General features: G+C 38.5%; 1 protein-coding gene across 5 annotated transcripts in view; it reads left to right on the forward strand.

Moving 5' to 3' along the window:
- inpp4ab (inositol polyphosphate-4-phosphatase type I Ab) overlaps positions 1-6,677 on the forward strand; it is an 87,266-nt gene extending 80,589 nt beyond the window's left edge. For all 5 annotated transcript variants that reach the window (XM_063465701.1, XM_063465704.1, XM_063465705.1 and 2 more), the window contains one exon: positions 6,200-6,677. In XM_063465701.1, the coding sequence (XP_063321771.1) occupies positions 6,200-6,332 (133 nt within the window). In that variant the 3' untranslated portion in view covers positions 6,333-6,677. The remainder of the gene's footprint in view (positions 1-6,199) is intronic.
- The last annotated feature ends 7,180 nt before the right edge of the window (positions 6,678-13,857 follow it).

Consider the following 13,857-nt stretch of genomic DNA (forward strand, 5'->3'; position numbering starts at 1 on the left):
TTTCAGGCATTCTTGTTTCAAATATAAAGATCCCAGTGTGATGATTTCTGTTAGCTGATTAACTGTTGTTTCTAGTCTTACCTTGCCAACAGTCCAGAACCCAAAGATAATTTGCTTACTAACATATTTTTAAAATAGATAGCAAATTTACCATTAAAAAGGCAAATATTTGGCATTCATGCTTAATAAATGGCTAAAATAATAAAAATACATGCCGACTAATTAATCCACTGGATCATCAGTTAATCATCTTCTTGATTTTATCTAACTTTATGCACTTTTAATAGAGCTTCCTATAAGAATGTTGTTTTGATGTTTGATATGCCCACTGTTAATTATATCATTGTATTATTATGAAGAGCCTTATTTCCCAGTTACTAACTCCATGGCTTCCATGATATTTTGGTTATATTGAGAATAAAGTAAACGGGACCTACTTTGCTTTTTTCTTATTTAGTTTTAAATATATATAGCCCCTTTTCCATTAGTACCTACTCGTGTCGTCTTGCTACTATTTACTGGGTTTTCCATTAGGTGGTAGTACGTGGTACCAGGTACTGGCTTTTTTTTTTTTTTTTTTTTAGCACCTACTCGCTCAGGGTTCCAAGCGATCCTGGGCGATCTAAAAATGTGACATCAACAGACTGCATGCCACCTATTGGCTCGTCAGTGGCGTCACTCAATAAGTCATTAGAGCGTCTCCCTCAGGAAAATCAAAACTGCCACTTTTAAAACCCGGCAACAAGGAAAATGGGTTCAAAAAGCAACGCTGTGGTCCCAGAGTCTGGAAAAAAGCCACAGACCAAGCAAGAAGGTATATCGTTGCCTCGACGTCCACCTTTGTGGTTCTTATCCTGTGAAGAGTGCTATATAAATAAAGTAAAGTAGGTGGTACTCGATTGTAATGGGGAAAAAAACGATTTGAGGCGAGTCGTGCTGTTTTGAGCCGAGACTAACCGAATAGGTACTAATGGAAAAAGGGCTTATGTGACAGGAAATTCACATTAAATGGAATTGTTAATACAAACTTTCACACAGGAGAAAAACTTCTGTGAAAGTAGTCTAGTAGGCACTAACAGTACAGCTCGCAAAGCATTCAGTGCTACCCCTCAGCAGGCTTCCCGATACTGGCTTATTCAAAGAAAGTGGACTTTCAGGTGAGGGTGCTCTTAGGTCTCAATCACGCAGGCCTAGAGAACAGTTGCCACTGCCTGGTAACCACGGTTCACTAGGGGAAAAATTAGGGTTCCTTAACTAACTGCGAGTGCTTGTCGGCAGTCGCAAGTGGAAATTGATTGTTAACCCTGTTCATGCAGTCATACTGATGGCTAGTTACCCCCTAATTGGAAGGGGAAAGGGTGTATTCTCTAACCAGTTGGTGATTGGTTGCTGGGGGTTCCTTGTTGTTGCTAGGTTGTAAAGTATATGGTGCCCTACCGAAAACCTCCTTGTCATTGCTTTGGTTCTGAGCAGATTGTAACTTTTCATGTTTCATTCAAACCAGAAACTCAGAAAATTTGCCTTCAAAGTAAAAGTTGTTGGTTTCAGTTTTAAAACTACAGTTGCACTAGGGATAAGGTTACAGACTGTAGCACAACCAAAATTATGACAACTGTGGGCATTGAACTTGCAGTGGCTAGTTGAAGACTGGGAAGCTACATACAGATGAACAGAGTCAGCTGTCTGGACTTTTCTTACCTGGATGACTGAGTGTGGAACGAGGACAGACCAAAGCAATCGCAGAGAGGATTTTGTTGCAGCGCCCTCTCTGCAACTGACTTCACGCAATGATAGCCAGCAACCTCATCAAATATGTCAAGAAATAGATGATTTTCCCTTGAAACCTGTCAGGGGTTGCTGACCAGTCTCTAGGCCTGTGTGACTGTAGCCTTAAAGAGAAAGTTAGGGACAGAAGATGAACTGAGGGTTGCATGAGGCACCTCTGTGAAATATTAAGTATATCTGAACTGTGAGCCATCCATAGCTACTCTAATACAGTGCCCCAATAAAATCATAGAGCTGGAAACAAGCATAGTAGGTCCTCTTTAACAATGTATGTGGAAACTGTGTTAGAAACCAGAAGCACTTAGATTGTTTTACATATTGGAAATCTGTAATGTAAAAATCAATATCTTTGCTTGTAAAGCTAACCATCAGCATCGGTCGCCTCCCTAGAGTTCAGAGGCTCTGCCTCATTAAGATCGACCCAGTATGGAAATGGATCAGACTAAAATAGCTTCCTTTGGGGAGCTTACCCATGCTGATGACCTCTAAACAGTCACATACTACAGTAAAATGATCCTTCCTGTATGCTTTCTTTTGGATCCTGAAAATATTGAACATCTTTCAGACTGCTTTGAGAAATGTTTTGTGTCACAGGAAATGCAGTATACGTGTGGTAATTTCAGTAAAATATCAGTCTTGTGCTTTATATTAAAAGAATAATATTAAATTTGGGGATTTACTTCCTGGAAGGTTAGTGAGACGATTGGTACCATTTTTAATAAAGCAGCTAGTTAGCTTAATTTAGCTAATCTTATCAAACTAAAAGTTTTTTTTATTCTTTAAATATTTAACAATCTTACATTGTTAATGTAATTACAGTTGGGATGCTATGTAAAATGTGAATATAGACAGAATACAATGATTTGTAAATCTCACACTGATATTTTATTCACAGTACAACAGAGAAAACATACAAAGTTTAAACTGAGAAATGTTTGAGAAAAATATTAGCTTAAATTGAATTTGATGGTAGCAACATGACACAGGGCAGTGTTTACCGCTGTGCAGCATCCCCTCTGCTTTAGCAGTCTATAAATATCTGTGAACTGAGGAGACTAACTGTTAGACTTTTGGGAGAGTCCATTTACTTCTGAGAAACTCTGCCCGTCTATAATGGTACATTTTCTCAGCTTAAACATATTTTTCCTATGTAAAGAAAATGGGAGTTTATGAGATTTGTAAGTCATCATATGTTTTTATTTACATTTTATGTTGTGTCCTAACTTTTTTGCTCATAAAGGAAAGGGCCTTTAGTCTTTAAAGCTGCTAGCTGGTGGATTTTGTTTCTTTTGAACTCAGCCAGGCTAGCATTTTATTCTTTTTTACCCATTTTGTCTGTTAGCTGTAAGCTAGCTCAATGTTTTCCAGTAAGACTAAAAATAAAGCTGAGTAAAAAGCCAGTCTTTGTGAAAAGCTACAAAAGGTATTTTGAAAATCCACCAGCACCCTTAAAGCTCTTTTTTAAAATCTTTAATTAATATAAAATGTTTTTTTTTTTTATAAACAATATAGCTAACTAAAGCTAACTAGCTGCTGGTGGCAGCTTAGCATGCTAATGTGAGTGTGGAGTCAACTTTTTTTTCTTTTTTTTATTTATTTATTTTTTAGCTCAAATCCAGCAACAATGCAACTACAAATTGTCTCAATTTAAGTGATTATATGCCGCTTTTGAGGTTTTTAGCATTAGTTTTAAGGTTATTGCTTTCTTATCATCTGTTGAACTACCTCTGTGAGCTTAGCATTTATTCAAAAATAAAATAATATCAAAACTTATCATCGCTGAGCAGTAGGAATGTAAGTATTATTGGGAAACGGTAAAAAGTTGTAGAAGTTTGATCAAGACTAAATGCCAGTGAGGGATAATGGTTTCAGATACTTTGAACATTGAGTCCCACTATACCTGCAGGTGTAATTACCCTAAAGTGCTTCCTACAAAAATAAATCTAATGTTATATTGTCCACCTGAAGAGAAAACATCAGTTTGCCTTTTCCTTTGCTTTATTTATTTATTTTTAGGAAATCAGATATATCAGAAAATATATTTGTACTGCTGTAGATAAACTGTATTTAAATGCCTGTATTGCCAAAATGCTTTATTTATCATATTGTTGTCTGCTATATGTATACATATATATAGTCTGCGGTTATTCCAAAGTAGAGTGTGTATATATTGATTATTATAATGCTTGTGCCATAACTGTCACGCTGCCATTACTCTTGGTCACAGCTGAACATGACTGTTGTTGAGTTCCCTGTGATATGCATATTTATATGTATTTTGTTGTGTTGTGACTGTTAGCTGTGGATTTGATTGCTTCTCTGTTTGCAGGTGTTTTCAAACCTCGTTTTGAAGGACTTGCATTGGTTTTGTGGCTCTCTTGTTTTTTAAGTTAGCAAACAGCAGGAAATCATGGTACCAGATTTTCTGTTCTTGTTCACGTCCAAAGGCTTTTTATCTCGCCGAGTATTGCGAACCCCAGAAAACCTCCCCTTTTCCTGCTCAAATAAATGCTTCCTGCATCCACCTGCAGAATGTAAACCGTGTGATATTTTATAGTCTTTAAAGTTGTGCACTCTCATCTTATTCTAACCTGCTTTAACGGTGTCAGGTTCTACCTGGCTGTCCTTGAACATGCTTCAGCTGTACTCTGAATAAAGAGACAAATGTGATTATCCAGCTGGTAGCAGACAATTTGGAGGTCGTTTATCTATTTATTCATGTGTTTGTCAGTCCATGTGTCATTATGTGTATTTGTTGTGTCTATGAATGGATTTTTTTTTTTTTTTTTTTTAATTCGGCAGCAGTCATGCTGTTTATCAGTTTAAGAAACATGTTTTGGGCTGCTGCCTTAGTTGTGACTGGCTTGTGACCCCCCTGAGGATGAGTGTCTCTCCTCCTGGTCTCAAACCAGAGATCTTTAAGGCGTGGGGGAACTCCAGGCCTCAAGGGCCGGTGTCCTGCAGGTTTTAGATGTGTCCTTCATCCAACACAGCTGATTCAAATGGCTAAATGACCTCCTCAACATGTCTTGAAGTTCTCCAGAGGCCTGGTAACGAACTAATCATTTGATTCAGATGGGTTGACCTAGGGTGATATCTAAAACCTGCAGGACACCGGCCCTTGAGGCCTGGAGTTCCCCCATGCCTGCTTTAAAGTATGACTGCTTCACCTCTGAGCCTTTCTAGAGTCAATTTGAAAGAGTGTAGACTTACTGACCTCTGCTGGTCATAAGCAGGAATTGCTATTGTGAAATAATCCATAGGCTTTTTTTATTTATTTATTTTTTATATAATAAAAAAATAAATTTTTTTGAACCCTTGAACCCTAATGTGCTGTTTTGTCACTAACATTGGGTCTATTTTACTTGATATACTGTTAAAACATACTTAACATCAACAGTAATCTCCTTTCTCTACGTAACCTCTATGCAAAGTCTCAAAACAAAATAAAGGCATCATGGCGGGATCCTCCAGGCTCTAATGCAACGCAATGAAAATCACGTAGCTAATATCACGTTGGTGAAAATTACCCGACGTTAGTGTTCTTGGGTTGAAACAGATGCCTTTTTTTTTTTTTTTTTGTTAAATGTTTTTTAAATTAAAGTTTCAGTCTTATTTTCTGTCATTTGTACTAACATTACATTTAGTGATCTGACTGCCTGTCTGCATGGTAGATTAGATTGATATAAAGATTAGATATAAAACATGAAAAACATGTTTTCATCCATTGGCTCCAACCTGCATTCTTTCTACTCCTGTGCCTATAAAAATCAGTCATTCTACAGACGTCTGTGACAAAATTGACCCTGCTTCTCATTCGATCTCCTGCTTCATAATCACAAAACTATCAGGAATGTGTTCACTGGTCTCTAGTTTTGAGTCTTACTGAATATAATGTGATTTAAATTTTTTTAGATTTTGGTTCCATTTGAAGTGAAATCGACCACACAGTGAGCACTTCTCAGTCACGTTCAAACCTTATTGGACAGCTCTGGTTTTAAAAAAAAAAAAAAAAAAAAAAAAAAAGGCTGAGGAGTCACAGCATCACAACAACTAAAGTTAACTTTAATTTTCATGGTAACCAGGATGAAATAATAGAGAATATTTTAACTTTAATATTTAAATCCATTTCCTTTTGAAAATAGTGTTAGTTTTACAAGTTCACAAAATTGAGTTTATCCCAGAATTTCAATCCATCAACAAGCGTTTCCCTTTGACTTCATATGAAGAGACGTGTGTCCTCTAACAGAACTCTTAGTCCTTTGCACTCATGGTTGAATGATCATTTTCATCTTTTCTTGTCATCATGTGCACAAGTCATCATTTCTGCTTTTTTTTTCTTTTTCCTTTTGCTCTCATTCTGCCTGTGAACGCCCTCTCTCCCCTCTGTCTTCTCCTCCTCCTGTCTCCTCAGCGAGGGCTGTAGGCGGGAAAACACTGTGAAGAACGTCGGATGCCGAAAGTACGCGTTTAACTCGCTGCAGCTCAAGGCCTTCCCCAGACACTACCGACCGCCCGACGGCACCTTTGGCAAAGTGGAGACCTGACCGGAGGAGATCAGAGGACCGCTATGCGATCAGACTAAGTACAGTGAAGATACTGTGATGAGAGACTGTATAATTTCACCATCATGTGGCCTGGTTCCTGCTGTAGAGGTTTTAGATTAGATTATCGTGGAGGTAGACTGAGTGACTGAATGTCACACTAACAAACAGTAGCTCCATCCTGAAAAATAAAGACGAAAAACCACCTTAGTGGAATGACTGTTTTTAGGTACTGTACACATTGCTTATGTCTCATTCTGCAAACCACGCTGGAGAAATGTTTTTATTTTTTATTATAGAAAAGCACTGCCTCACTTCCACTTCCAGTACTGATGTAATCGATATGAAGGATGCATAATTTGTGTTCTACAATAAAGATGAAGAATATCAGAAAATCTGCAATTGTGTTTGACTTCTGTCCAAATGAATACAAATGCAAACAAATACAAACAGACTTAGTTTTAATAAACCTATATTTGCACTTGTTAATTTCCCAATGCACCGAAGATTTGGGGGGGGGGACAAAGTAACACCCCCTTGATTAATAATGTGATTAACCACATTTTGGAAAGCTTTCAGTTCAGTTTCATGAGCCATACTCAGATTACTGCCAGACCTGCTGAATCAATAAATCAGTTAAACAGAACCTGTCTGACAAAGTGAAACAGGCTGAAAGATCTCAAACACCAACACATCAGGCCATGATGCAAAGAAACGGCTGAGAAACAAAGCCAGTGACATCTGTCAGTTTGGGAAAGGTTACAAAGCCATTTCTGACTCCAGCGAACCACAGTGAGAGACATACACACATAAAGAAAACTTGGGACAGTGCTGAAGCTTCCCAGGAGTGACCAGCCCACCAAAATTACTCCAAGGACGCATCGACGACTCATCCAGGAGGTCACAAAAGAACTCAGAACAACAGCTAAAGAACTGCAGGCCTCACTAGTCTCAGCTAACGTCAGAGTTCATGTTTCAACAGTGAGACAGAGACTGGGCAAAAATGGCCTCCATGTGAGAGTTCAAGGAGAAAACCACTGCTGACCAAAAAGATCACAAAAGCTCGTCTCAGTCTCACATTTACTAAAAACATCTTGATGATCCCCAAGAAAATATTCTGTGGACTGACGAGACAAAAACTGAACTTTCTGGAAGGTTTAAGTCCTGTTACATCTGACAAAATAACAGCATTTCATAAAAAGAACATCACAGCAACAGTCAAACATGGTGGTGGTAGTGTGATGGGGCTGCTTTGCTGCTTCAGGACGACTTGCTGTAACTGATGGAACCTTGAATGTGTTGGGTAAGTTACTTTAAATTAGTAACTTAGTTAAATTACTAGTTACTTAAAAGTAACTCAGTTACTTCAAGTTACTTTCAAAGTAACTAGTTACTAGGGAAAGTAACTTTGGTTTTACTCAGAATTCTCTTGTTAATGTATTGCTTCCGTAACTGGATACCCAGCCAGACTGCCAGTCTTCTAGCTTGCTTACTTGCCACAAGTGCACTGTGCCACCCAGATAGCAAGGAAACATTGAAACAATGTTGAGTCAATATCAGGCGATGTCATTGAACCAACGTTGAGATCTGACGTTGACCCAACGTCACTCTTGCACCCATTTTTAATGTTGAAACAACGTCAGGTTTTGATGTTGAATCAATGTTGAAACCTGACATTGATTCGATGTTATATTTTCTAACACTGTTGACATTGAAACAATGTCAGATTCTGATATTGAAACACTGTTGAGCTATGGTGTTGATTTTCCACCTCTTTCGCACAGTTGCTTTTTATTGAAAAAAAAACAAAAAAGGTCAATAGACATGTATCATTTGCAAAATACTTTATTAAAAGACAAAGTTTCCTATTTACATTTCTATGTTTCACGTCACTTTTTATTATTTACTCCGGGATGGGGATGGATGATGTGCGTCCTGCGTGCCACCCGTACGATCTGGAGCATATCTGAGCCATTTCTGGACTGCTTGAGCAAAGACCAACTCAGACATAGAGTTCGCCCCTACCTGCTGCGCCAGGCCATCTAGGACAAAAATAGACACACACACAAAAAAACAAAGACAAAAAAAGGGAATTAGAGCACATGAATAAGCTCTTGTTAATTGTCTTCAGCAGGGAGAAAGTATGTAAACTCCTAGGCTAATAAACATGAAAGTCACCAGGCAGAAATCAGCAAACTGCCGCATTTGATTCCCAAAGAGCTATAAGCTGAAAATGCGATATGTCTTAGCATGGTGTGCCGTGTATCCTTTAAAAAAAAAAAAAGAAAACATGGGGTCCTCGGGCTGTACAAAGTGTACAACCCGAGGACAAAACGCCGAAGACCAAAGACTCCATCTCCAGATTAACCGGACATGAAAGTCTTGTTATTAAGAAAGACAAAGTAATATAGCAAAAAACAGACATAGGAAATGTGAAATGCACCCAGCACATCAATTGATCCCTTTATTGTTCACTTTAGGCTCATAAAACTACAATAAATGTTAAAACTTACCAAATATGCATCTGCACAGTGCTGTCTCTTTAAATGCCCTTTTTTGCTTTGTCTGGTCCTTGGTATTTTTTCCCCTGCCCAGTTGAGTACAGAGGCCAGCTCCTTTGTAACGGCATAAACCATTACACGGCGGACTCGCACCTCCAGTGTGGTCCAGCAGCACCAATCAACGCAAAGCGTCTCACCTATAGACACATTTTAAGAGATGGAATTAGCGTGTCTCATGTCTTAAATGTGTATGCAAGTGCTTGTGTGTTCACTTCATGTAATTGATGATAGAAACATGTCATTTGGTTTTCCCTAAAGCCTGATTTTCAAGTCATACAAAGAATAAACCTAAGTATTGGCAGTACAATGTATTTCTATTCCCTTTTGTTGGATATTCATTTGTTAGTTCTTGTAACTGCTAAAAGTGTTTACTAGTTTTTGCCTGTCACATATATTTGTTATACCATGTAAACTGTGAAATTCCAAGATTTTCAAGCTTGCTTTGCAATAATGGCCTCACAGAGTCTCTGGAATCTACAGAAAAAAAAATCACAACAAGATGACATTCAGGAGTATAAACTGGTGGTTTGAAGATAAGAGTACAATGACATTGTGATGCAGCTTTAAAGCTTTTTTAAAAGCATACCATCTATAGGGAAGACATCAGACTCTGCATGCTGGCGAGATCGCAAAGCTGTGTCGGTTTGTGCCGGAGTGGCGAAAGGTGCCGGAAGCTGGGTGGGGCATTATGATGGTTGCTATCAGTGGGCTGGGGGGCAGGCTGCGGAGTGATGAGGGCTGTTTAGAAAAAGATAATTTTTTAAGTATTTAAGAATACAGACAACTTGTGAAAAAAGTTTCCTCGTGTCAGACACAGATATGTAAACAGACACTAGACAGTATTTTATTACCTGGTATTTTCACTCGAGGGGCCTGGGGAAACCGTTTTTTTGTAGGCTGCTCATCCTCTGAGTCCGTATATGTGTACAGGGGATTTGGTCTAAAGAAAAGAAATTAAAAACGGTCTTAAGTAATTGTAAATATGCTTTTGGCATATTGTTTCCTAAAGTTAGTTTGATTTCTAACAACACACACAGGAAACAGAGACGTGCAAGAAGGTACAGTATACAATGAATTTTTGAAGTGCACAAGTGTACACGGCTTTGCATTTTTAAAAAGTTTACAAACTTCCACTTTTGGACTATATTATGTGGCGATATTGCAGTATGCAAGCACCACAGATATGTATAAAAGACAAGATCATAAATTCTTAACAATCAAAGATATGTTTGTGAATAAAAAGGTTTTACTTGTGCTTTCTTTTAAGACTGGTCTGGGTTTCTTCTTCGGACTGAAGGTCAGACGTATCACAGCGTTCACGTGGATATCTCTGAAGACTGCGTTCTGCTTCGTGAAATGTGCCTGGAAATACAAACACAATGTATGGCCAGACATACATTACGTGTGGACAAAAGGTGCAAACGCATAGAAAAATCAGCGGTTTCAAAAATACGCTGGTACGTGTGGACGTAGCCTTATTCATTATTCAAGGCACAAACGGAAAGTGATGTACGCGTGCAACTTAAAGTTAGGTGAGCGTGCAACGTACAGTCACGTGGGCATGCTGCGTGAGCTTTCAAACTGAGTCTAAAGTTTTCGTGTGCGAATTGAAACGAGTGCTCTCCAATCATCAAAAGTAACAAAGTCATTGAACACGTTTATACAGTTAATTTTACGTTTATCAATCATATATCACAGATTTAGAATTTTTTGTAGTACTAAGCAACTACAGAGCGAAAGTCTGGGTCAAGCGCCGAGGCGACTGCAAGAACAAAGGAAACCTCGAAGCGTTAAAGCTAGCTTTGTAAGGGAATATAACGAAGAAATTATGAAACGAAAATGTTTTCTTTGTTGATATACTTTGTTCGCAGTGCAATTTATTTGTTGCCGGATTGTAAGAAGTATAGACACAATTTCGTAAATAACTGTAAAAAACTCGTTAATGTACAACATTAACGAGTTTTTTACTGTTATTCAAATGCAAACATGGAAATAACGAGTAGGAAAAAAAAATCATTCATTCTTACCTTATACTAATCGTGGTGCGGGCCAGTGCAGTGCATGAACTGATGCCTTCTCCGGTCAATTCCGCTGAGAGTAAATCAAATGTCCCGCTCTACTGTAGAAGACAATACCTGGGGGGATGTACCAATGTGAGAGGGGTGCTGTGGAATAGTCCAAGTGATCGCTGCTTTAATTTCCCGGTCAACTATACATAAATTGCACGTAGACACGATTTTTTAAAGCTGGTGAACTAGACCAAGTCATTGATAACAAATGAACAATAAATCTACTTTCTCTGGTACTTTATACCCGATCAGTTGCAATGCAATTTAATGCTCAACTACAAATCGATGGTTTTTGATGGTGACCGGAGCCGAATGATCGTCAACTATAAATAGACGTTTTCTCGACGTTGTTGTTGTCACCTGGTCGACTATAAATAGATCAAATATCAATGACAAAAAAACAACGGTGAATCAACATCGTTACAACGTCTCTATAGTAAGACCGTCGGTTTACCACAGTATTTCAATGTTGTTACAACATTGGCATTTCAACCCCGACCATATACGACGGTTCGGATGAAAAATCAACATAGATTCAATGTCGCCTTGCTATCTGGGCACCTACCAATAGAAAGGAAAAAATAATGTGCATATTTCCACGAGAGAAATCCCACGCCTGGACCGTCGTTGACCATGATTCTAGCCTATGTCACAGCGTCATGTGCGCTTTTTACATCCAACATGAAAACTGCAGTCGTGGTGGTTTTGATTGTACTCAGAACTCAGAAATTCTGCCTTCTGAGTAGGAAGATGTAGGTAACACCAGGCTGCAGATGAGCTGCATACAGAGCTGGACTGGGACAAAAAAATCGGCCCGGGCATTTTGACTAGAGACCGGCCCACCATTATAGGAATAATCATAAAGCCTTTGAATGAAAACAAACGCTGTTGTGACAGTGATGTACACAGTTTTGATGGTATATATGCATCAATCTATCAATCGTTTGTTGTAAGATTCAGATAATTATTTGTTAAAAGCTAGATATTTTAAATGAGAATAAGAAAGAAAAGTACTTCTTTGTGCCCCCCTCTCCCTGTTAATGCCCTACCTGGCCCCCTTGCTAGACCCGCCCCTGCACAGTTACCAGCTGTCAGCTATGTAAAAAAAGGATCCTGGTGTTATTTGTCTCTCAGAAACAGTTCATAACTTCCCTTCAACTCATTCATGTCACCTAAAAGGTAAACCTGTTTCTCCATCACCTGTTCAGCTCTGATGATTCAGTAAGGACATCTCCTGGTTTCATCTTCATGTTTCCCTCTCACCAGATAACCAAACCGATATCATGACCAGCAGCTTTTACAGCTGTGGCTCCAGCAAACATCAGCTGATACTAGAAAGCAATATTAAATAAATTCTAACAACAGCTGATCAAGCTTAAACGTGCTGCTGTTGTTTAACGCGACCTCCACTGGTTTCTTCTTTCTGGCGCGAAGTGGGCGATAAACAAGCAAGAGAGAAAAGCCGATCAGCTGATCATTGATCAGTTTCATGATTGAAGTAGAAACAGGAGAGGGAGGGGGAGAGAATGAGAGGAGAAGAGGCAGCTGTGCAGCAAAGACACAGAATAACTCCAGCTTTGTGTCTTTTTCATTGTAGCTGAATTACAGGACAAACTGTTCCTTTTCACCTCAGTACGAAACGCGTAATATTTTCTCTGAATAGAGACGATTCCGTTTTTTAGGGGACGGTTGGCAGCTCTAATAATTAACCTTATGAACAAAATAAAGCTCAACATCAGTAACATCATAGCACTGATCCAGCTGTATAGAAACTCCGTCATGCTAGCTAGTACCCAGTACGAAAAAGTCAGCATAACGAAAATAAACTCCACCTAAACTTGGTTTATATCTGACACAGATAGACTGCAGGTCATAACTTCTTACCTGAAGTTCAGTTCACCTGACACTCAGACCGGCGGCCGCCTCGGGTCTCTGCTCCTCCTGCCTCCCCTTTCCCTCATCCACCTGCTGGCCTCCACCACTTGCTAATGTTACTGAATCTGTGGAAGCTCGTGACAGCCACCACACGAAGTAACGAATAACGACCCTATCTAAATCCCAGTAACGATTAACGCGTTCCTGATTTTGGCATAATAACTAGTTACCGTGCTCGTTACCACAATAATAACGTAGTTACTGTAACGCGTTACTTAATAACACGTTAGTCCCTACACTGGTTATACAGCAGGACAATGATCTGAAAAGTCCACCTCAGAATGATTCAAAACCACAAAATTATGGTTTTGGAGTGGCAGAGTCAAAGTCTGGGCTTAAATTTAGATTGATCCTTTTAAAAAAAAAACCCAAAAAAAAACTTATTTGCATATTTATTTAAAAAACTAAATACTTTTTAGTTTTTGCAAAACATCTTCCCATCACAAGGTAATGCTTAAATTCTTATCCAGCTCTGCTTTTAACATAATAAATCGGTAATATCTGTCAGGGGCGGATCTAGAAGGATGGCATGGGGTGGCATGTGCCACCCTAGTTTTGCATATGACAGTGTTGTTTATTAAAACAAGATAGCATTAACACTTTGGGCCTAGCTACAGTTAATACTGAATATAAATTCTAAAACTGAATATATTACATAGTGATACCCCCCGTCCCCCATTAACAAATGGTTCAGCCCACAGCACTGACATTATTTCTTGTTCCAGATGGAGTGGCTACATTTTTAGATAAATAGTTGTATATAACTTTATTGTTTAGAAAAGTTGTGCATACGTTTTCAAAATTTACAACTTATATTTGCATTTCAAGTTATGAAAATAATTTACTAAACATGTCTGTGGTTTTTACAGTAAAAAAAATATAAGTTCTACTAGGATTTTTGTTTTTTGTGTGATTTCAGATCAGTTGTGTTAATACAATATGTCAATGAAAAAATAACTGTAA

This window comes from Pelmatolapia mariae, linkage group LG23, assembly GCF_036321145.2.
Source record: "Pelmatolapia mariae isolate MD_Pm_ZW linkage group LG23, Pm_UMD_F_2, whole genome shotgun sequence".
Taxonomy (NCBI): Eukaryota; Metazoa; Chordata; class Actinopteri; order Cichliformes; family Cichlidae; genus Pelmatolapia; species Pelmatolapia mariae.